Genomic DNA, 23267 nt, shown 5'->3' on the forward strand with positions numbered 1-23267 from the left:
CTCAGGGATAGACAGCAGCAGGAAGACCAATGCAGTGCTCTTGGCTGTGGTGGTGACAGCACAGGTAGGGGCTCTGCCTCAGGGATGCCACTGTGTCCCCACAGAACCTTCCTAAGCCCTGCCTACTAAACTGCGGCCTCTGGGGATCTAGCTGCATTAAAAAGGCCCTTGCACTTGACCCAAGGGCCTGAGGCCTGACCCCACCTAGCAACTGTGACCTGGTGTCAGTCAAGCCCAAGCAGGTTCAAAGAGGGGGTGTGGGGTCAGAGCCACCCAATCCTGTAGGGACACATTTCACAATTTCCGGGATGGGGCTGTGATGGGTCACAGTGCAACCTCCAGCTATGAGTATCGGGTGTGTCACACTTTTGCTGCTTCTGACAGAGTGTTCGAGGGCCCTTGGTGAGTGTCACCCACCCTGATTCCTATTTGCCTTTCAGACAGTTCACCCCAAGCCCGTATGACTATTCTTGTGAAGAGTTTACTTTTCTGTTGGGCAGGGATCAGTGACCGTGGCCTGCTGAGCAGAGCTGAGAAGGCTTGGAAATTCAAATATACACTGTCTGATCAGGCTTACATTAGAATGCATGCTGTAGCACTGAGGCGGTCTTGGGACCACAGAGGCTACCAGACGCAGAGGGCATGGCTCCTAAGCCTAACCTATCACTTCAGCCTAACCTAAGTCTTTATGCTGGTGAAAGCCCAGACTTGGGAGTCAGAATGCTGAAGATGGAGCCTTCCCTAGACAGTGTCTTAGCTCTGAGTCCAAGCATTCTCATCCGAGGGATGAGATGGGGCAAGTGTCGGGGCAAACACCATCACCCAAATTCTCCTGGAGCGAATATATTAGACCTAAGCCCCATGCTAGGCCTAACAGACTAGTGATAAAAATCACTGTGTCTGGGCCTGCCTCCCCAACTGAATGGATGTGGGGGGATTAGGTTGAAAATACACACAGGGCCCACACCAAAGACCTTGTATTTGAGCCCCTAAATGAACAAAACACAGGGTCTATTAAAACACGTGGACCAATATGCCAGTCATTTTCCTGAACCCACCCCCCAGGGCAGCGCTCACCACTGAATGACTTCCAGCTGCTCCGGGGCACAGAGTTAAAGAACCTCCTGCACACGGTGGTACCGGGACCATGGCAGGAGGACGTGGTGGATCCTGAGGAGTGTGCAAGGCGCTGTGAGTCTCTTCTGGACTGTCGGTGAGTGGCTAAGCAGCCTAGATGTGGCGAGGGTGAGAATCTGGGTTGCCAGCTAACCTGCGTCTGCTCCCAGAGCCTTCCACTACAACACGAGTAGCCACGGGTGCCAGCTGCTGCCATGGACTCAGTACTCGCCCCACACACAGCTCCACCATTCAAGTCTGTGTGACCTTTTCCAGAAGAAAGGCAAGTGGGAGTGAGAAGGAACGGGATGAGTAACAAGAGGCGTGAACCCTCAGCCCCTGCTCATCTTTCCTCTCTTGCTTCCAGACTATGTACGAACCTGCATTATGGGCAACGGGGTCAGCTACCGGGGCACCGTGGCCAGGACAGCCGATGGCCTGCCCTGCCAAGCCTGGAGCCGCCGGTTCCCCAATGACCACAAGTGAGACAGACACAGTGCCGCTAGGCCTGAAGCAGAATCCCCCCAGCATACCATGTAGTGAGGTTCTCTGCTTACAGGTATACACCCACACCAAAGAATGGCCTGGAAGAGAACTTCTGTCGAAACCCCGATGGGGACTCCAGAGGCCCCTGGTGCTACACAACAAACCGTAGCGTGCGGTTCCAGAGCTGCGGCATCAAGTCCTGCAGGGAGGGTAAGCAGCTAGTGTCAAGACTAGGGAGGGAGGGACAGGCCTGTTCCCACCCAGAAACGCACTGGCCCTCTGTTTCCAGCTGTTTGTGTTTGGTGCAATGGCGAGGATTACCGAGGCGAGGTAGACGTTACAGAGTCGGGACGCGAGTGTCAACGCTGGGACCTGCAGCACCCTCACCCGCACCCTTTCCATCCCAACAAGTATGTGGGCAGAAGCCTTACGCTGAGGGTGGGGCTCAGCCCTCCTGCGGAGGGGCCTGCGTCCCAGAGTCTTGTTACTACCCCCAGGTTCCTCGACAAAGCGCTGAACGACAACTACTGTCGTAATCCGGATGGATCCGAGCGGCCCTGGTGCTACACCACAGACCCAAACATCGAACGAGAATTCTGCGACCTTCCTAGTTGCGGTAGGCTGCAGGGACAGAGCCTAGGAAGGAATTTGGCGAAAACTGGCAGGCGTGGCTCAACTGGGGGAGGTAGTAGAGAAGTTAGGCATGTGTAGAGAGTGAAGCCTGACACCCTCGACTGGCAAGCGCAGCTCCAATTTCAGCTTTTCGGGCAGGACCCAACCTGCCACCGACCATCAGAGGGTCCAAGCCACACCGGCGCAACAAGGGCAAGACTTTTAACTGCTTTCGCGGGAAAGGCGAAGATTATCGAGGCACAACCAACACCACCTCCGCGGGTGTGCCCTGCCAGCGGTGGGATGCACAGAGTCCGCACCAGCACCGCTTTGTGCCGGAGAAATATGCTTGCAAGTGAGGTGACAGGCTGGAGCCAGGAGAGTGCGCCTGGGTGGGGGCGGAGCTTATGGGAAGGTGCGACCCGGGGGTGGAGTCAGCTGGTTCCAGTCTGCTGCGGGTTGGCTGGCGGCCTAGGTGGGACTCCATCTACCATAAGGGAAGTGCTTGCTCAGGGACCTTCGGGAGAATTTCTGCCGGAATCCTGATGGCTCCGAAGCGCCTTGGTGCTTCACATCTCGACGTGGTTTGCGAGTGGCCTTTTGCTACCAGATCCCACGCTGTACAGAGGAAGTGGTGCCAGAGGGTGAGGCTGGAGCAGGTGGTACAGAGCCGGGACAGGAATCAGGAACCGACCCTGGGCTAACCACTGCCCTTGCACACCCACGACAGGCTGCTATCACGGTTCAGGTGAACAGTATCGGGGCTTCGTCAGCAAGACCCGCAAGGGTGTTCAGTGCCAGCACTGGTCCGAGGAGACACCACACAAGCCACAGTGAGTGTGCACCCACAACCCAGATTGGACGCCGACTCTAGGGCAAAATGCCTTGGCTTCTTGTTTGTGAGCCTGCAGGGGATCTGACTGGCCTGCTACGGACTACCCCCTAGATTCACACCCACCTCAGCACCGCAGGCCGGGCTGGAGGCAAACTTCTGCCGGAACCCAGATGGGGATAGCCATGGGCCCTGGTGCTATACGTCCGATCCAGCCACCCTGTTTGACTACTGTGCCCTACAACGCTGTGGTGAGTGCTGCAGACTCTTCCCTTGGTTGGGCTTCAGACTTCACCCCCAAAGACTGGCTCCCTTAACCTGAATGAACTTGGTCTTCTAGATGATGACCAGCCACCCTCCATCCTGGACCCCCCAGGTACAAGCTTGGGCCAGTTGTGGGTACAGTCTTTTTGACCCTGGCCCTCACTGAAAACTTCATCCCGCCCCATCCTCCAGACCAGGTGCAGTTTGAACAGTGTGGCAAGAGGGTTGATAAGAGCAACAAACTCCGTGTGGTGGGAGGCCAGCCTGGGAGCTCACCATGGACAGTCAGCTTGCGGAACAGGTGAGGCGTAAGTGTTTACCTCAGGAAAGGAGCTGATGCTGTAAACTGTGGTTGTGCCAGCAGGGAAGTGGATGCCTGGCCCTGCACCCAGAGGTCTTTGCCAAAATGGCAGGTCTTGCGTGTGTCCCGGGACTCACTGTGGCTTCTCCTAATCTACTCTAGACAGGGCCAGCACTTCTGTGGGGGGTCCCTAGTGATGGAGCAGTGGGTACTGACTGCCCGGCAGTGCGTCTGGTCATGGTGAGCCTCCCTTGGGTTTAGGGACTGGGTCTCCCAGCTTACCTTCATCCTACCTCTCCCTGCCACTGTCCCCACCACCCCAGCTACTGTCCCTAGGAAAGTCAACAAGCAAAACAAACTGGGACAGCTGACTAGGAACAAGATTGGTTTAGCAGTCTCTTTCTCCCAGCCACGAACCTCTCACAGGATATGAGGTATGGTTGGGTACCCTCAACCAGAACCCACAGCCTGGAGAGGCAAACCTACAGAGGGTCCCAGTGGCCAAGACAGTGTGCGGACCTGCAGGCTCCCATCTTGTTATGCTCAAACTGGAGAGGTGTGTGGGCAAGTTGAAAGGGTATGAGGTGGGGCTGGCCCTGTGGCCATAGGTCCTGAATACCCCCATTCCTGCTAAAGACCTGTGACCTTGAACCATCACGTGGCCCGGATCTGCCTGCCTCCTGAGCAGTATGTGGTACCTCCGGGGACCAAGTGTGAGATTGCAGGCTGGGGTGAATCCAAAGGTAAGAGCACAGTGCATGGACATGGATGGTTCCAGGCCGGGCGGCCCTGCGCTGGTTTTGGCTCAGGGGTCCTTTCCTTACCATTCTCCTCACTCCAGGTACAAGCAATAACACAGTCCTTCATGTGGCCTCGATGAAGGTCATCTCTAACCAGGAATGCAATGTGAGACGCCGAGGGCATGTACAAGAGAGTGAGATATGCACTGAGGGATTGATGGTCCCTACAGGGGCTTGTGAGGTCAGTGGTGGAGCTCCTGGGCCAGTGTGAGAAGGGCTGGGAGCCGGAATGATACTATTTGACTACCAAGGGGGCGGGGGGGTGATGGGAGGCTAGTCACTGCCAAGGTCCAGAGCCTTCACCCAGTTCTCCTACCTGCCAGGGTGACTACGGGGGACCACTTGCCTGCTATACCCATGACTGCTGGGTCCTAGAGGGACTTATAATCCCTAACAGAGTGTGTGCACGGCCCCAGTGGCCAGCCATCTTCACACGTGTGTCTGTGTTTGTGGACTGGATTAACAAGGTCATGCAGCTGGAGTAGGCCTGGTTTTGATCCCTTAGCGATGACAAGACTTCTCAAACATAAAGCAACCTTTCTCTCTGTCTGTACAGAGTGCTTCTGAGTCTCTGCTTCTAGGGAATGAGTTGGGGACTCCTTGCAGGAGGCTTGGTGGTTTAAGACCAGCACACACTTGGCCGGGTGTTCTGATCCTGAAACAACTTCCAAGTGTGTGTACTGTGGATGGGCAGGGTGTCACTCATCTTCCAGAGGCACTTCTGGGAATGCAAGGAGAGTGCAGAGCATTTTCCAACAGATGAGACTGTAGCAGAAAGAGCTATGTTTGTCTGCACCAGACCCAGTTGGCCAGGACAGATGGGGTAGAGTCTCTCATGGCTCCTGACAGATGACAGAGATGAATCCACTGTAGATATCAAACCCAAGACCAAGGGTTTCTGAACCCCAGGGTGGGGTCTGGGGTTGGGGATGGCTTGGTACAAAGTACCAGCACAAACCAGGCTCTGTGTCCTTATTTATTATGACTACGTAGTCCATATTCCTCTGCCCACTCATCCAGAGTCCAGAGCCCAGGAAACCTCTTGGCTGTTCTGCCAGATCCAAGAGCAAAGTGCGAAACGGACTGGCTAGTTCACGCAGAACGGTGGAGCTTCAGCTGCCCAAGTGTGTGTGCAGCCAAAGCACAGTGTTCATGAAGCTGTCCGACTCCACCTCCACCTCTGACAGCGCGTGGGTGCTTTTGGGATAGAGCAGGAGCCTGTGTGAGCAGCAACACATGAGGTTGAGGATCCTGTCCTGCTTACCTGCCACGGACTGCCAGGACATCCTCTGACACTCACCGAACAGGTACATTCCGGGCCTTGAGGGCACGGTAATACTCCATACCCTGCTTGAAGGGTACACGCCGGTCCTCTTGGCCCAGCATCAGTAACACTGGTGTCTTTACCTAGGTTTTTGGGGAGCAAGGAGCTATGGTGAGCTGAGCTCTGGATTCTGGATGGCTAGGTGGTACACACACAAGGATGCCTGGGTACCTGAGGGATGTACTTGATGGGTGATTTATCCAGCATCTCCTCCCACACATTCAGGTCTGGCAGGCAGTCACTGCTATACCGGAAGCCAGCCTCCACCACACACCTATAGAAGACCAAGCCGATGCAGACTCAGGATCTCCCTGGGAATTTGGGGTAGAAGGAAGGACAGGGGCCTTTGATGCACACTCACCAATCAGGGATGTCAGTGGAGCCCATCATGGAGGCAATGTTGATCACAGGGTTCCGGGCTATACAGGCACTGTAGGTGTCTGGGTACTGACCAATCAGGTGGCAGGAGAGGAAACCACCATGGGAACCACCCATAAGGGCCACACGGCTTGCATCAAAATGTTCCTCCTGAAGCACCCGCTCCACTGCAAACTAAAGGTAGGCAGAGTGTACTGCAGCTAGCTCCCTGTCAGCTGGCCAGAGCCATGGATCCACCCTCCCTGTCCAGGAGCCCCAGCACCCTGCTACCTGGACATCCTTCACATCCTGGTGGCCCACATTGCCTGGGAGAGAAAGGATGCTGTCTTGGCCAAAGCCAGTGGAGCCACGATAGTTCACTAAAAGTGGGAGACAAGATAGTTTTCTCAGCTATCTGTGAAGTAGGCCCTGGGACCAGCTGCATCACAGGCTGTCAAGGGGAAGCAGTCAAGAGATATGAGGTTGCTACTCAGAGTCCACAGCATCCTTTCCATGGAAGCATCAAGTTAATCCACACGATCACCAGGTGATGGAGCCAGAGGCTGGGTCGTGGCAATTTCTAGTGGTGGTTTCTCTTTTATTTTTTTGAGACAGGGTTTCTTTGTGTGGCCCTGGCTGTCTTGGATCTCCCTCTGTAGTCCAGGCTGGCCTCAAACTCAGAGATCTGTCTGCCTCTGCCTCCCGAGTGCTGGGACTAAAGGTGTGCACCACCACACCCAGCCCTAGTAGTGGTTTCTAAAGAAAGAGCTATAGAAAAGCCTAAGGGCGAGTGACTACCCAGCCACGGGCGTATGCGTCACTGAACCCGAGTGAAACCGCAGGTCCTTTCTCACCCAGCAGCACTGCAAAGCCCATCTTGCAAAGCATGGCTGGGAACAGCATCCAGGCAGTGACAAAGGATGAATGGGGTCCCCCTGCAGACAGGAAAAAGAGGATGAACGGGCCAGCTGGGAGGGGTGGGAGGAAGGCAAGGGCTCTTAGGCAGATACCTACCGTGGGGCATGACTACCATGGGCACCTGGGTCTTATCTGGAGGGTTGCTGGGCTGCAAAAGGATTGCTTCAAAGTCAAGGTCAGCTGCAGGGAGAAAGCAGCAGTCAGCAAGACCAGGGCTCCTTCACAAGGGCTTCCCAGCCAAGGCCCCATCTGCAGCTATGACATGGTCTGACCAAGAGAAACAGGCCTGGCCAAGGTAGCTCACGACACATGGACCCCCTAAGGCTTGTGACCTTTCTGCCTACTCAGAGACCCCAATGTCTGAAGAGAGCATTCTGATATAGTCACATAAGCCTTGTATGTGGCCTATTTTCTCTGGGTCTTAGTTTTCTCGCCACAGAGAATATGCCTTGGCAGGACCCAGTGCTGATTACCACAGCAGGTACTCAGATCTCTGGATGCTACTCCCCATGACCATAAAAACAGAAACATTTGGGAGGAAATCCTAGAAACCCTGACCTTGGAAGGATCACCACACGTGCTGTGTGCTGGGGATCTGGAGAAGGTGTTAAATCTGTGGTTGGCCCAGCTCACCATATTGCACATTCTCTTGGTCTGGAGGTGGATGCAGCACACGGATGCCCCAATGGATGTCAGGTATAGGTTCAGCCTCCTCCAGGGACACCCAGGACACGGACTGCTCCTTCCCAGCAGGAGGCAGGAACCCAACTTTCTGCCAAGGGGAAGGAAAATGTCACAGGTGGCCAGGTTTCAGGAAGCATCTCTAAAGGGCACAGCATAGCTTCTTGTGAGTGGTACATGCCAGTATACATCCACACATGAACCACTCCCAACCACTACCACGTTTCCTGGCCTCTAGGTTCTTCTGTCTTCCTGTACTCTAATACCACAGGACTGGGCACTTCTGTGGGCACATTGTTCAGGACAGCACAAATGCTAGCCCCTTGTTCCTACTCACGAGTGCCATGCCCAGTGAATCATAGGACCGGGCTGGATCCAAGTCTCTGCCCTTCTACCTGCTGACCAGCCAAGTTCAGCCTTTGGGCTCAATTCTATTATCCTGGAAGCTTGTGACTCCGGCCTTCTAGCCTGGGACTCACCAATACTCACCAGGCTCGGGGGCAGGTTGGGCGTGGAGAACTGTGCCACCATAAGGTCTTGGTCAATTGTAAGCAGCTTCCAGCTTCCAGCTGAGCCCCCTAGAGGAAGCAGATGACAGTAGTGCCTGGGGGGACCACTTTTGTGCCTTTGACCCTGAGATGTGGTGCCTCTTATGAACACTTAACTGCACATGTCCTGGGTAAGCCTCATGTTCAATCCCTTGTTTATCTGACAGACACTGGCTATGCTCAGGAACTGCCAGACCTAGGGACACAGAAAGCTACCATGGTACTCTACCTACTCCAATGGCTGCCATGTAAAAAGGATGGCGGCCTAGCCCAAAAAACAGGGTTGAAGAAAGGGGACTGGTTGGTGGGGTCTAAGGTTTATTCATTCACTTATTTATTTAGGTCTATTAAGCAATGAGCTATGTCCTGACCCAGAGATAGAGAATTAGAACAAAATTTTGGCATCTGTGGTGGTTTGAATAAAAATGACCTCCATAGGGTCACAGGGAGCAGCACTATTAGGAGGTGTGGCCTTGTTGGAGGAAGTGTGTCACTGGGGGTGAGCTTTGAGGTTTCAGAAGCTCAAGCCAGGCCCAGTGTCTCTCTCTTCCTGCTGCCTGCCTGCCAATCCAGATGTGGAACTCTGGCTCCTTCTCCAGCACCTTGTCTGCCTGAGTGCTGCCATGCTCCTCACCATGACGACAATGGACTAAACCTCTAAACTGTAAGCCAGCTCCAATGAGATGCTTCCCTTACCACCATGGTCGTGGTGTCCCTTCGCAGCAATAGAAACCCTGACTGAGACAGCATCTTTCTGGGGGAGGATGTAGAGTCAGGGCAGGCCGAGCACTCAAAGGCCGTTTCAGAGGCAGACAATAGGCTTATTTGTGGAAAGTTGAGAATCAGACCAACAGAGGTTTCTCCAAGGTCTGGGAAGGAGGTGGATGGCCGCTGACAGCTTGGCAAGAAAGGTCTGCAGACTCTGGGGTGGGGCGGGGCTATGGGGCCAGGGCTTAGGGAGGCGAGGGCAAAAGGGCAGCAGAGTAAAGGCGGCAGGCAGTGTCGCTCGGATCCTGAAGGCCGTGCAACAGTCAGTGTTAAGAATGACTGAGCGGAGCTGGAGGGATGGCTCAGAGGTTAAGAGCACTGGCTGCTCTTCCCAAGGACCTGAGTTCAATTCCCAGCAACCACAGGGTGGCTCACAACTATCTGTAATGAGATCTGGTGCCCTCTTCTGGTGTGTAGGCAGAACACTGTGTACATAATAAATAAATAAACCTTTTTTTTTTTTAAGAATGGCTGAGAGTACCGCTGCTGTCTCATGTCAAGCTCGAGCTCCACTCCTCACATGGCTGCCTATCCACCACCCTGCCCTCACCCCTCTGCAGACGTCCTGCTCACCAGCTGTCAGGGAGGTAACACTGCCCGTCTGGGTGTCCACAGCAAACAGGTCCTTAAACAGAGGGGAGACCACATGTAGTACCACATCCAACAGCCCTATGGGTCCTATCCCTATTTCTTTCTACAATCTTAGGGACACTTTGGCCTATGGTGATGGCTACTGGATCCAGGTTCAAATCTCAGTTCCTTCATAACTTACTGGATATTCCCAGGCAAGGTACAGGAAGCCACTGAGCCCCACTTGAGATGTAAGAACAAATGATATCACACCCAAAAGACCGTGGCACACTATGGGTACCCTCACTCATCCTTCAAGGAGAACTCATCTAGTCTCCATCAACTGGCCTTATAGTGTTTGGGGACCCATCTCAGAGACAGGCCCAGGTTTTCCACTTGGAAAACAGGCCTAGGGGTCTGCTGTGGGTCACCATGACATCTGATCCCCTCAAGGAAAAGCAAGTCCAGCAGAAGGTTGAAAAGGCTGGAAGGGGCCAGTAAGACTTTGGGGCTGGGCATTCCTCTAGGCACATATATCCACTCTGCCCCAGGTCCTGGGCTCCTTGGCAGAAATCATAGGGCAAATGTCGGTGTTCCCTCTCAATATAATCGGGGCTCTTACCTGCCGGCTGCGCTGTGCCGAGTCAAAGACCACTCTCTGGCTGTCAGCTGACCAGCAGCCCAGAGGCAGAAGACTGCAGTAGATCCCAGAGAAGTTCTCTGCAAAGACAGGCGGGCTTGGGTTGCATCTAAGAGTGGAGGTTTGGGGGACCAAGCCTATGACGTTGGGGAACGCACACAGGACCCCTAAAAGCTGTGGTAGAATGACAGTCCCATACATGAGGAGTTTACCGAGTAGGAGGTGGAAGGGGAAGCGGGAGGGACTTCTGAGGACCTGAACAGGCAGAGCTGCCCAAGCCTCTGAGGCAAACATGGGTGTTTTCCTATGAGTTGGTCTCTTTTGGGCTCTGGCAGCACTAAGTGCCTTCACACTAAGATAACATGTGTTTGTCCGCTAGAGTGCTGAGTACAGCGCCTTCATGGGGTCTCAATGAGCCCCGTCCTTCACCATCTTCTTCTTCAGAAGGTGGAGACAGCCACAAGTGAAGAAACAGAAGCCCACGGAGGCCAGGGCACTATCCAAGGACAGATAATAGGTAGAACTGAGATTCAGACTCCTTGCAAACTACAGAAGACATGTGCTAAGGGTGAAATACAGGGTCTGCACATGCTAGCCATGTGCTTACCACTGGGCTACACTCCCGCTGTATTCCTGCAACTTTGTCCACTGGACTCTTGGAACTTTCTGGGTGACTTTCACCCCATATCCTTGGGGTGGCCTAGGATTGCAAGCACCTGATGTCAAACCTCTTAGCCAAGAGCCACCTTCCAGAGGAGCAGCTGACTTAGCCTGGACAAAGGTTGCTGGGTGGGGTGGATACGGAGCAACACAGAAAACCCTCGACCCAGTACTTCTCAGGCAGAACATGCTAAACTAGTACCCTTCCTGAGACTCAGCCCAAGCCAACTGGGGCTGCTAGGATCTCCGTTTGGGTCTAGCCAACAACTTTCTGTTAGGCTATTACCCACACTAGTATCTTCTATCCCTGTGGGGGTTGGGCACAGGGCTGGACCAGCAAGGAGGATGGGGAACAGATGGCAGAACTATAGACTCTATTGATTTCCCTGCCGGGCACCTCTCACCTCCTAGCTGCCGAGGTACAATGTCCACCACCACTGAGGTGATCTTGGTGTACCAGTCATACTGCAAGAGAACACAATGGTCAAACCCACCAGAGCATGGGTCTCAGGGCACAGAGCTCTATATCTTTCCCTTGCAATGGCAACTCTGGACAGCCTTGGGGAAAGGTGGGACTGATATATTTCCTTTATGGTATCCCAGACCAGATATCCACAAGGGTCTCAGATAGGCATGTACCTTGGGCTTCTACCAGACACTCAGAGGTCTCCTCGGGCAGGGGCTGGGACTGTGTAACCCCCCACTATATCCTAGCTCCTTGTAGAGCCTGGCTACTTGTGGACATCTCTGTAGTTGGAGGATGCTCTTGAGGTGGTGAGCCCTCAGAGTGCTCAAGCCTCCAGGTCCTACCTTGAAAGGTCAGGCCACTAATACAGTGAGGGTAGGAGAAGACCCGAGGGGGAGATGATGCTGATCCTTTAGCTCTCATCCCCCGGCAAGAATCTAACTATCCTTCTACCCCCATCCGTCTCCAGCTCACCAGGCAGAGCTGGCTACACTGATGATGAGGGCCTAGAGATGGGTACCGCAGGTAGACGATGCGACACTGGTCTGGGCTCAGGCGAGGAGAACAAACAGCCAGGGAATCATCCGAGAGTAGTTCTAGGCCATACAGAAATATGAGTATCACGTAGACAGGGAAAGGCTAAGGTATGTCAGGAAAGCACACTGGGTACCAGTCACTCACCACACTTTCCCCCGCTCAGGTCCACATAGTACAGGGCTGATCTGGAATGGTCAGAAAGACACTCAGCTCCACGGTCAGATGGACTGCAGGGCCCTCTGCCCTGGCCCACTTCCTCACCTGCGATTGGTGCAGAAGCGGATACCTAGCCGGAAGGGTTCATGCCACCAGCCCACAAACACTACACCTGTGTCTCCAGGGGCCCAGAAAGCCTGAAAGCAAGACCACAGGGAGGTATAAGCAAGAGGTACTTGCTCAAGCAGGAAACCCCAACTACAGGAGGGGCACAGGCTAAGCTACTGCTGACCTGTCCAGGGGACACATTTTCAGGGACGCCCTCAAGCACTGAGATGTTGCCACTCTCGATGTCCAGCACGCAGAGAACAGGGATGCTTTTGGAAACCATGGTTTCTCCCCAGTCTTCGTAAAACACAAACTGATCCCCCTGAGAACAGAGGACACGCGATGCCCAGGGTGTCTACAGAACCCTGCCCTGACTCCTGGAAGCTAGTGCCTCCCCAGGCTCATCAGGTGCAGCGCGGGGAGGACACCGAGTTACAGGGTAGCCCGGCAGGGCCTTCAAGGCCTGGCCACACCACAAGCACCTTGATGGCCTGGTCTGGCTTCTTCGGCCTGGCCATCTCATCATCGCTGGCACTGATGTCCAAGGCTTTGGTTTGAAAGAAGGATTCAGCCTTGGGGCGCTTCTTCTCCGCCACATACAACAAGTGTGTCTCTGAGTATGACCAGGAAAGGCAGCCAAAGCAGTCTGGATGCAGGGAAGGACGGTTAGGGGAGCCCAACGCTATGGCTGACCCACCTTGCCACCCTGCCTGCTTACCAGCCAGGTGCCTCACCATCCTCATACACAGGCCCGTGTTTCTCCAGGGCTGACAGGTTGAAGCTTTTGAGTTTCCGGTTCTTCTCCCAGACCTGAGGACATCCGGGCATCAGGCTGTCTGCCCCCTCAACAGAGCCTTAGCCGTGGGGCTGAGTCACCGATGGCCTGCCACCTTATCCCTTGCGAACTCACCTCCAGGAACTGTTTTTCCTCCCCCGACACTGGGCCCCCGGCCTTGCGCAGCACAGCCTTCATGGTGCCCGAAGGAGACTCTCTGCTCAGCAGCCTGAGTACAGGGTTGTAGGTCAGGATTAGGCCAAACCCTAGCACAGCCCTGCGCTGCCCCTTTGCCGGTCACAACCGCTGAGGTGAGACTCTCTCTCTCTCCTTCCTTCCTTTATAAGCCTTCAATCAGTCTTACAGGCTCAGAGGAGGCAGCACGGGAGACCATCTCCCAGCTAAGACTCTCGAGGCTCTGATCCCACACCAGCTCATGAAGCACTTCCAGCCTCAAGCTAGCTCGCCTTGTCTCTCTTTCTTAAGTTAGTGTCTTGACTCTCTCCAGATTACCAGGGACCTAGGACCTAGTTTGGAAGAAGCTTCTAGTTCTTATCAGGCCATGTCTCCAGAGACCAAACAAGCTCTCAAGGAACAGGGATCTGGCTCTTCTTTGAAGGAGAACTGAACTGCCCAAAGTTGTCCCTGAAGGGGATAGGCAAAGAGCTCTACGTCCTAAGGACACATGGCGAGCATGCATGAAAGGCTGGCATGGCAGGTGGCTGCGGTCTGGTCTGCAGCGGTCTGGTCTGCACACTCCTTCGCTCACACTTACTCCCCCCGGGTCTCCACACTGTTGCCCGCAGGCCCGGCAAACACCACCGAGTCTCCATCATGGAACACTAGGTACTGGCGACAGAATCGGATGTTCTCCATTCGCTCCAAGTCCCTCTGAGTCCATTCTGCAAGGGAGGCATTGAGGGCGCTCAACTTGTCTGGGCCAGTTTGGGTCACCGCCCACCAAGCGAGGCCTACCTTTCCCTAGTAAAGCCACTCTTCACTTGACATAACCTACGCCCAGGCTTCCAGAGCCTGAGCGGACAGCCACTTGGAGAGAACCCACTGCGGACCAAGCGTGGAATTTCCAGGGCGGCATTAACACGTGTGCAGGCTGGAGAGCCCTGCGAGGTCCACACCTGGCACCCAAGTCTGAATTGCACTCCCACACCTTCAACTGATTCCCGGGCATTACTAACCAGTAGGGCCAGTACAGCCCCCCCAAACACCTGTGCGCAGGAACTACGGCCGGCCGGGTTTCCTCCCCGTGCTCGTGCGTGCCGTCAAGCACTCCCCACCTCGCCATCTGGGTGCACTGCCCGTCGCCACCCAGTTCCCTCGGTCTACACACCAGTGTGCACCGTCCGATAGAGGCCCCCATACTGCGTGGTGACCTCCGGGCCCAGGCAGGCGGCGCTCAGGGTAGGCTGGCGGCTAAGGCCCCGGTACAGCGCTGCCGCCTCCTGGGGCTCACTCAGCAGCACCTGCGCAGGGGACACACCAGGGTCAGGCTCAGCCCGGGCTACGGAGGCCACGGGGGCCGCGGGCCGAGCCCTCACCTGACGCTCCATAGTCCTTCCTTTCCAGCTAAAGCCCGGAAGTGAGTTAGGGGGGCGGGGCCTAGGGCGGCCCCCAGTTTCCGCTACACCCGGAGGCGACCTGGGACAGGCAGGGCCGCTGGGGCCAGTCGGCAGGGGGCGGGGCCTACGAAGGAGCCGCCCCGAGGGGAGGGGCGGTGAACTAGTGAAAATAGGCTAAGCAAAGGGAGGCAGAAGCTGGGAGTCGAGACCGGGGCATTTTAGAGAAGGGGAGCCGTGGGGACCCGAGAAGTGAGGCAGCGGAATACAGAGCTGATGTTCGGGGATAGGCGAGGTTTGGGAGGAAGCTCTGAGCATTCGGAGGGCGGGGCTTCAGAGGAACACCAATGATTCCTGAAGGATGAGAATAAGGGTGGGAACCGAACACTGAGACTAGCGGGTCCGTGAAACCCGTAACGTTGCGGGGCAGGGCATCCGCACGGACTTCTTTTAGCTCTGGGGCCGATTATGAGGTCTCTCCCCATCTACTGGAAGCCAGACAGATAGGAGGAGAAAACGCAGGTTCCTGGGAGGAGCCCTGGGGCGCCTGGCAAAGAAGGGCGAGGTTGAACTCTCAGGGTGTTGCCCCGGCTTATCGATGACCAGACTTGCCCTAAAGTTATCTGTTTCCACAGCCTTAACCCGCCCTTCTCAGTGGCTCAGTGCTGCGAATCGTGAGCATATTGGGTCTCAGCCGACCCCAAGAGCAGAGGTCCTGGTGGGGCAGACTACACCTAAGAGCAGTGAGCATGCTGTGGAAAGAAGAGCCTAGGCAGACCCAGGACTAGGTTGACTTAGGTGACAACTGACAGCAAGAGCAGTTGGCCAACAGTAGGTCTCTCCCCTCCTCCAAATAGCTTGAGCCTGGCTGGTCTTTCAAACCAGCTCCGGATCCCCTTGAATGAGTGCTTTTTTTCTTACCCAAAGCAAAATTGATATTCTTTTTGTTTTATCTCTGTTTCTTGTTTTCTAGTGATGCTTGAATTATATTTAGTTTCTCTACATAGTCCTGGCCTCGAACTCACAGAGATCCGCCTGCCTCTGCATCCCAAGTGCTGAGATTAAAGGTGTGGACCACCACATTCAGCTTGAACTATTCTTGACTATGTGGGGAACTAAGGTCTCTCAGCTATGAAAACAATTCTGAGGTTGGAACGAGGCAGGCAGATGTAAAGCTTGCTTGGGAGCACCAGGGGGCAGCACTTGCTTGTCTAGCTCCTGAGAAGCAGGATCCTGAAAACTGCCCCGTGCGAACACATTGGCTTTGGACTGACCTTTGCACCTTCATGGAGGATCATTCTTGAAGGGTGTGGGGGGTGGGAGTTGAGACAGAGTTTCTCTGCGTAGCTTTGGAGCCTTTCCTGAAACTCACTCTGTAGCCCAGGCTGACTTCGAACTCACGGAGATCCGCCTGCCTCTGCCTCCAGAGTGCTGGGATTAAAGGCGTGCGTCACCACCGACAGGCCATGGAGGGTCCTTTTTAAATGGCTTGGTGTGTTCTCAGTCCCAGTTGTACCAACACATCTGAAATTGTGCTCTTTCTCACTTTTTTTTCTTTAACCATGGAGAATATTGTCACAAATTTGGGTATTTGCTTGTTTGGCTAAGAATTCCCACTTTAGAAGTCATCCCAAAGACAGTCCGGAGGTTGTTTATATCAAGTCCTTTTATTTTGATACCACAGAAATACCTTGTCACAATACAGGGGAGGGACACGAAGTACCACGAGTTCTCACAGAGCACGGGAGGACGGCACACAGTTCACAAGGTCATGTGGAGGACTCGGGTCATTGCACTTACAACTGTAAACTTGTTTGTTTGACTTTGTACAGCACTCTTCCCCCTCAAATAAAGAAGGAGAGAAGGAAAGAGAGGGAAGGAAAAGCAAAAACAAGACATGGAAGCTAGAGGGAAAATGTAGATGGCCACTACTCTCCAGGGTTCCACACTTGGAGAGGAGCTGATTTGACCCCAGAGGCTGAATGAGTCTCGTGCACGCACACACAAACACACACACATACATACACACACATTCATGTACACGTGCTTACACACACAGTATCTCACGACTTCTATGGCTCTCCGGTGCCACCCGGTGCATATGGTAGCAAGATGCTGGCACCCAGGGAGACAGAGATGGCATCTCCAAAGAGTTTCAGTTGATTAGGTCTGTCCCTCCGACCCTGTTGGAGTCCGTGATGACAAATATTTACAGCATGGGGGGAGAAGGGCTAATAGGGCAGGACTGTACCATCACGGCAAAGGACCTGCCTGAGAAACTCCCCAAAGGCTCCAGAATACAGGCCGGAATTGCCGCCCTGCTGTTCTCTCATTGCGGGCCCTGAGACCATTTGTCCTCCCCAAGAACTAGGAAGGCAATGGTAGAACTGCCACTATGAAGTGAGCGTGTTGAGGCCTTGGGTGGGCAGAGGAGGGTACCCTTACTTAGGACACTGAGGGATATGGAGAAGGTCTGGACTCTACCCAGAGACTTCTTACCCATTTGGAGATGCACTCATTGCTTACCATGTCCTACAGCAGCTGCCTGCCTCAGGCTCTCATAGCCCCAGAGTTAACACAGGGGCCAGAATACCCATGACCTAGAAGACTGTTGCAGTCATCTTCACAAAGGGGCAAAGATCTGTCCTGTGGGTACAGCCAGAGATGTAGTGGCAGATATCAGAAATGTCAAACTCAGAGTGTGGCCAGAAAAGAAATTTGCTGAAAAGTTAATGCTTTAGAGCCTAGTGGGCCTGCCAGAGATTGACCTGCGGACATCCTGCCTACTCTCAGCTCCTAGTCCAGTCCCTAGGAGTGGAAAGGGTGACAGCCATGATCCCAAGTGTCTAAACAATGGGCACATCCTGTCCAGACCTGGGCCTGTGTGGCTGAGTTCCTCCATGTGGCCTTCTTTCAGCCCTTGCTCAGATGGCCCCGCAGAGCCCAAGTCTGATCTCTAAGATGTCCCATAGCATGAAGAAAAGCCAAATCCCAGGTTCTCAAGGTCTTAAGTTTGACACAGCTTCAACTGTCCCATCGACAGTCGCCAAAGGTGGGACAGGATTCTACTCGGAAGGATTTGTAGGCCTTGAAAAAAGCGTGAGAAATGTGGACCCCTGAGAAATGCATGGTACAGACCAGAGCACTCTGAAGGAAGGTCAGACCTTGATGGGTCAGGCAGTTACTGTCCGCCCTACTCCTGGATCAGAGAGATGCTAACAGTGGAATACGTATGCTTCAGAGGAAAGGGTAGGCAAGTCCTGGGGACAGATGCAGAGAGGGCTACACAGGCCATTCACTAAGTTTTGCTTTTGAGAAACCTTCTGAGCTCAGCTTGCTGCTGTTATGTGAGTAGTTGTTCTGGATATTTTCAGGCAGAGAGCCCATAGCCAGCTCTTCCTGAGCACCCTATGACCCTGGCTCCAGATCTCCTGGGTCACAATCCTTTGAGACTCCTCATCCAAAGGAAAGGCATAGAGCAGGTTTAGTCAAGATCTAGGGATCCTAGGGTACACCCAGGCTCTGCCCTTGACTTCTGCCTTTCCACAGATGTGGCCCAGCTTTGCCCTTGAGCAGTGTTCCACTACAAAGGGGTGGCTGGAATCTTTTGGCTCAGGCCTAGGGTAGGAGGGGGAAATGATATACAAGTAGGAATCCTACAGCAACCCACAGAATATTCATACGCGCGCATCCTATGCAGGCTCCCATCACTGTCTAGTTTGAGGTTTCTTTTTATCTGCTATCACAGACAGATAAAGAACTGCAAGGTGTACAGGGCCCTCACTGCCTGCTCCGTGGCCTGGCATGCTCAGGTCGTTCTGGCAGGTCTTTACTAGCTTGTGCAGAAGTCAGGGAGACGTGCTCCTGAAGGAGAGGTTTGGAGGCAAAAAGAACTCCAAGCGAGAGGGTCGAGCATTTAAAATAAATGAAATCGTGCAAAGAGTCTGCGAGCTGTGCATGCTCCACTGCGAGAGACAGGCGGTGACTCACCCGGCAGCAGCGAGTCCTGCCACAGGTCAAACATGCCACAGACTTAGAATTCACACGCACGCACGCATGCACGCACGCACGCACGCGCACACACGCATGCTCTCACTTTCTCTGTCTCACACATACGCACTCACACACACACAGAAAGTGGGGACAAGGATTGGTTGGGGTGGTGATATGAGCAGATCTATCCAGTTTCTCAACTGCGTGCTTGCAATTAACTCCTTATATGTAACATGGAATTTATTAAATATTAACAGTTGTCTTTGAGGGTTTATATTTCATTGCATAGAACATTAGAGATGAGACTGTGGCTGTGCCCGAGATGACGGGAGGCCTCCAAGGGAAGGGCTTTGGGGAGACATGCAGCCCAGTCCACCAGGTGAATGGACAGAATCACACTCCCCTTACCCCACGGGGCTCTGAGCCTTTCCCTTGGCTGGTGCGGAAGTCCTGGCTCCTCTGCTCTGAGCACACCCACTGCTGATGGCTTAAGAAGGACTGGAATTGCACAGTAAACAGGCGGGCTGAGGGGCCTCCCAGACCTCGCCCTGGGTTTGTGCTCTTGGTGGCCTGCTGCCCGCTATTGCTTCTAAATCAACACTTCTCCCTGTGCTGAGCAGGGGCAGAGCAGAGAGGAAACCAAGCCATCAGTCACAAGGTGGTGGAGGGGAGAGACACAGGAACAAAAGCAAAGAAAAGAAAGGGAGAGAAAGAAAAGCAAAACAAAAAAAAATAAATAAATGTTCATGAGGTATACATGTAAATCAAACTGGAATGATTAAGGCTGTTCTTGAAATCAAAAGAAATCCCCAGGTGTACAGACGAGGAGCCGGCTGGTCGAGACAATGGCGGTGCTGCTGGGATGCTCACAATGGCTGGGGGATGGCTTTAAGATGATGGCAGGCATGCCGAGGATGCCGCCATCCACGGGCTGGGAGGAGCCTCAGCCGGTGCCCACGCTGCTTGTCGGTGCTATGGCCTCTTACTTCAGCGATGAGACAGTGTTAGGTCCTAGTGTTTGTAAAGTTCTCCCAAACCCATGCTGGCCATGTGGAGGTCTGCTCCAGTGTCACCCAGAGGGCAGGGTGAAGGGGGCAAGGCCTTATGGCCACAGAGGGATCCGGGCCAGCTGGAATGTGAAGGAAACGGAGCCTAGGGCCCCCAGCCCTCAGTCAAAGGCCCTCTCCGAGGCTGTGGAAAAACTTCTGGCATCTTAGAGGGAGGGCAGTGTGCACCCAAACTCTGTGTATAACGCATTGGGAGCCTGGCTGGCCAGGCCACGGGAGGCTGTGGGAAGAGCAGCAGCCACAGCAGCAGCAGTGTTATGGTGAGGGCGCCTCTCTCCCAAGGACAGCTGGCCTGAGGAAGGCAAGGTCTCTGGAAAGACAATGGAAGGGCCCCCAAGCCAATGGTCCCACCGGTCCAGCAGGCGCTTCGCCTAGGCAGCTGCTGTTAGAAACCATCCCGTGTTCTGCTGAGGCCTGCCTGCTGTGGCCCACCCGGTGTGAAGCTTTGGGCAAGGGTTTGCCAGATTGGAGATGCTTTGAAAAGAGGAGAAAGGGAGGGAAGAAAGAAAGAAAGATTTTTTTTTAAGAACCCTGGGCATAGTTTCCCACCCTCCTCATACTGCTCACAGACATTGCCATGTGCAACAGCCAGGGTCCTCTTCACCCAGAAGGTTCCATCCATCAAGGCATGGAGAGGTTAGTATTTGTGCAAGTTAAAGACCACAGAGAGAAGGATCAGAAGAAGGAAGGATCGGATCTCCAAGACAGGACCTCCTTTCTCTCTCTCCTATTTGAGACAACAGGGTGACCCCCCTACCTCAGCCTATGGAGTAGCTGGGACCACAGGTATGTGCCACCACATCCAACTTGCCCTTTCTTTTTCCTTTTTTAGTGTGTGTGTGTGTGTGTGTGTGTAGATTAGAGAGTATCTTGCAGGAGATGGTTCTCTTCCACCTTCTACCACGTGGGATTCATACTAGGACTTGCTCAGGTCATCGGGTTTTGGCAACAAGCGTCTTTACCCTCTGAGCCCCCTTGCTGACCCTTGGCATTGGTTTTGTAAGAAGAGTTCCTTCTTGTTTTGCTTAAGAGCGTAGGAAGCCAGGTATGATAGTGTGCATTCACAATCCTCGCCTTAAGCAATGGAGGCAGGAGAATGACTAAAAGTTGATGATCAGCTTAGTCTACATATATTGAGTTACAGACCAGTCGGCCCTACAAATGAAATCCTGTCTCAAAAATACAAGAACAAACAGAAGAACAAGAGAGGTGAGGTTTTGTTTCAAAAGACAAGTATCTCCTAGCTCATCTCTGACATAAAGGACACCAGGAGGTGGACACAGAGCAGCTTTGACCACTTAGCCCAATTGCTGGCCTAGTGCCGGAACCAGAGGGAGATCTTAACTACAAAGTCGTGGTCTCAGTGGCCCGCCCACACCGTAGCAGGATGTGGAGCACAGTACACCTGTGCTACCTCTCCTTCTTGTAGTTCTCTGGCCCCAAACCCAGGCTGGGTCCTGCCCTGAGCCTGAGCCACGGGCTGTCACCGCCCCCCGCCCCATGCCCTGAGTACCATCTGAGATTTTACATTTGTTCCAGGGAATGCTAAGGAAATGCTGAGCTGAGAGGGAACGTGGCCGGTGTCCACTGCCCTCCAGCAGAGCCAGGGAGGATGCTGGCTGCACTGGGGGTGGGGGGGGGGGGGGTGTCGCTAGCACAAAGCCCAAGCTCCTTACACGGGCCTACAGCACCCTCCCCAAATGGCTCCTGCCACTGTGCCCTCCGCTGTGGCTTGTTAGTGCTTGTCTTTGCCTGTCCCTGAAGCCTACCAGCTCCACTCAGTAGCAGAGCCTTTGCCGGCACTGTGCCTTCTCAGACCTTAGCTCTGACCACTTCCTTTAGGGTGGCTCTCACTGTTTCAGAAACTTCACGACACTTGCCACCTCCAGAAGCTCCTTCCGAACTGATATTTATTTATTTATTTATTTATTTATTTACTCACTATGTGGCCCTGGCTGGTCTAGAACTTGCTCTGTAGACCAGGCTGGCCTCAAATTCAGAGACCGTTTGCTTCTGCCTCCAAGTACTGGGTCAAAGGTGTATGTTACCTCACGTGGCTAAGTTTTTATTGTTTTTATTTTGAAACTTACTCTTTGTTTCCCTTAATGGACTGTGGACTCGAAAGGACAGGGACTTGGTTCTGATTCCTGTGTGTCTCCAATGTCTAAAACAGGGTTTGGCACATACCTGGGGCTTGACAAGCATTTGTTGAGTAAGTAAAGGAGAGATTGGACCTTTTCAGGGCCTCCCTGCTCCTGAAATGACTGGCAGTCCGTGGGACGTCTGTCCCACGAGCAGGCCTGATCTAAGGAAGGGCACTTACTGCTCCAAGGCTCCCTTAGGGTGACTAGCTGTGTGCCCCCACCCTGCCCCCCACAGATCTCCAGATTCTTAACTCCAGACTGGAAAAGGAGCAGGAGATGAGAAGCCTCGTGCAGATGGCGTGATAGATGACTCCTGGCTGTGCAGGAGCGACAGCAGCCTGGCTGTTCTCCCCCACTCTGGACGAGGCACTTCCTCTTCTGTCCACAGAGGCAGGGCCAAGGCCAGGATCAGGGCGGGCTCCGAAAGGGGGCATCCCATCTTCCTGGGCCACTACAGTCTAGGCAGAGAGGGCTTCTACCTGAGCCTTCCATTCTCTTGCTGAGCTGACCTAGAACGTGGCTGAGACTAGCTGACCAGTGACAGCTGTCCCTCTGTGTTCCTTTTCTGTCTGCCTCTCTCCCTTAATCACTCTGTTGTCTGTGAGACACAAGCACAACCCGTGAATCTAAGTGTCTTGACTTCGTGCCCAAAACCACTAAGTTCTGCAGGGTTTGGTGACACCAGCACCAGGCATTAATGTCGCCAATGAGACCCCTAGTCTGTTCTGTCCTCCAGAATGACTTTGAACTCAGTGTCCAGAATACAGACCTGAAGTTGTAGGGGTACAACTGGTTCCACTGGGCCCTTTCCCAAGGATAGTTGATTCACTACCGTGCCAGCCACACTGCCTCTGAGGGGGGTTGCTAGACCCATCCCAGCTGGAAGCATACCAGGTCCTTTTTAGTTCATACCTTCAGGAACGGGGCCCTTCACCCACTTTTCTTGCTATCTTTTTTTTTTTTTTTTTTCTGAAACAGGGTTTCTCTGTGTAGTTTTGGTGCCTGTCCTGGATCTCACTCTATAGACCAGGCTGGCTTCTAACTCACAGAGATCCACCTGGCTCTGTCTCCTGAGTGCTGGGATTAAAGGCGTGCACCACCACCGCCTGGCACCTTTTCTTGCTATCTAAACCTGGTCCTGACACTCACTGTTATACGCAGAGTCCAGAGCTGCGCCCAGGCCTTTGACTCCAGAGATTTTTCCACAGCAATGATATCATCTTTCTTCAGGTCTTCAGGAACCTGAGGAGCATTACAGAGGAAGGCTGTGAATTCCACAGCATTGCCTGCTTCCTTATAGCCCAAGATACCCCATCACTTTGAAAGTACTGCGGGAGGGCTGGGATGGGCAAAGGGACATTAGCCCTGATTTCCTTCTGCTGGGGACCTGTACTGAGTTGGCCCCATGTCTGAGGCTCTGTGTAGTGTCTTTGTTCTTTCTCTTTCACACTCCAGGAGAGTACACTGTAGCTCTCACTGTACCATCCACTGAAGACTGGACTCTTCCCAGAGGACTCCTACTTTGGGATTTCAGAGTTCCCCCAACCACCAGTAACTCAGGCCTTTCCCA

At 53.8% G+C, this 23267-nt stretch overlaps 3 protein-coding genes across 4 annotated transcripts in view; 1 reads left to right on the plus strand and 2 right to left on the minus strand.

Moving 5' to 3' along the window:
• The first annotated feature begins 277 nt into the window (after positions 1 to 277).
• On the plus strand, positions 278 to 4964 carry Mst1 (macrophage stimulating 1). The gene is made up of 18 exons (XM_006978333.4): positions 278 to 402; positions 1066 to 1213; positions 1287 to 1399; positions 1484 to 1598; positions 1676 to 1812; positions 1892 to 2012; positions 2100 to 2218; positions 2374 to 2569; positions 2728 to 2858; positions 2945 to 3047; positions 3161 to 3297; positions 3387 to 3422; positions 3503 to 3611; positions 3774 to 3851; positions 4021 to 4167; positions 4248 to 4354; positions 4453 to 4592; positions 4735 to 4964. Exons 1-18 carry the CDS (start codon positions 345 to 347, stop codon positions 4894 to 4896), a joined length of 2157 nt encoding a protein of 718 aa, XP_006978395.3. The 5' UTR covers positions 278 to 344; the 3' UTR covers positions 4897 to 4964.
• Positions 4965 to 5374: 410 nt separating this feature from the next.
• Positions 5375 to 14617, minus strand: Apeh (acylaminoacyl-peptide hydrolase). 2 transcript variants are annotated; one of them, XM_006978331.4, is made up of 22 exons: positions 14476 to 14617; positions 14268 to 14400; positions 13695 to 13821; positions 13055 to 13148; positions 12879 to 12954; positions 12627 to 12790; positions 12329 to 12466; positions 12142 to 12233; positions 12025 to 12065; positions 11818 to 11939; positions 11282 to 11342; positions 10200 to 10297; positions 9581 to 9632; positions 8181 to 8269; positions 7644 to 7782; positions 7107 to 7190; positions 6947 to 7027; positions 6384 to 6472; positions 6097 to 6287; positions 5907 to 6009; positions 5712 to 5818; positions 5375 to 5629 (listed from the first exon to the last, which is right to left on the minus strand). In XM_006978331.4, exons 1-22 carry the CDS (start codon positions 14485 to 14487, stop codon positions 5524 to 5526), a joined length of 2199 nt encoding a protein of 732 aa, XP_006978393.2. In that variant the 5' UTR covers positions 14488 to 14617; the 3' UTR covers positions 5375 to 5523. The 2 variants fall into 2 exon arrangements, with proteins under 2 accessions (XP_006978393.2, XP_076431628.1); XM_076575513.1 differs by lacking the exon at positions 13695 to 13821 and having other exon boundaries at positions 14476 to 14512.
• Positions 14618 to 15994: 1377 nt separating this feature from the next.
• The window catches only part of Bsn (bassoon presynaptic cytomatrix protein), a 94162-nt gene continuing 86889 nt past the window's right edge, over positions 15995 to 23267 (minus strand). Inside the window, exons 11-12 of the mRNA XM_042281647.2 lie at positions 22847 to 22939; positions 15995 to 20027 (exon numbers count right to left, since the gene is read on the minus strand). The gene's annotated coding sequence lies outside the window, so the exon portion shown is untranslated. The remainder of the gene's footprint in view (positions 20028 to 22846; positions 22940 to 23267) is intronic.

This window comes from Peromyscus maniculatus, chromosome 7 (assembly GCF_049852395.1).
Source record: "Peromyscus maniculatus bairdii isolate BWxNUB_F1_BW_parent chromosome 7, HU_Pman_BW_mat_3.1, whole genome shotgun sequence".
Classification (NCBI taxonomy): domain Eukaryota; kingdom Metazoa; phylum Chordata; class Mammalia; order Rodentia; family Cricetidae; genus Peromyscus; species Peromyscus maniculatus.

Excerpts from the sequence above, each read along its gene's own strand:
- Mst1 (XM_006978333.4), top strand. The coding sequence starts at position 345 with ATGAGTATCGGGTGTGTCACACTTTTGCTGCTTCTGACAGAGTGTTCG. Across the intron at positions 3,298-3,386 it reads CTGTGCCCTACAACGCTGTG|ATGATGACCAGCCACCCTCC; the intron begins GTGAGTGCTGCA and ends TTGGTCTTCTAG. Across the intron at positions 3,852-4,020 it reads CGGCAGTGCGTCTGGTCATG|CCACGAACCTCTCACAGGAT; the intron begins GTGAGCCTCCCT and ends TCTTTCTCCCAG.
- Apeh (XM_006978331.4), bottom strand. Across the intron at positions 8,270-9,580 it reads TGTTACCTCCCTGACAGCTG|GGGGCTCAGCTGGAAGCTGG; the intron begins GTGAGCAGGACG and ends TGCTTCCTCTAG. Across the intron at positions 5,819-5,906 it reads CCATCAAGTACATCCCTCAG|GTAAAGACACCAGTGTTACT; the intron begins GTACCCAGGCAT and ends CCAAAAACCTAG.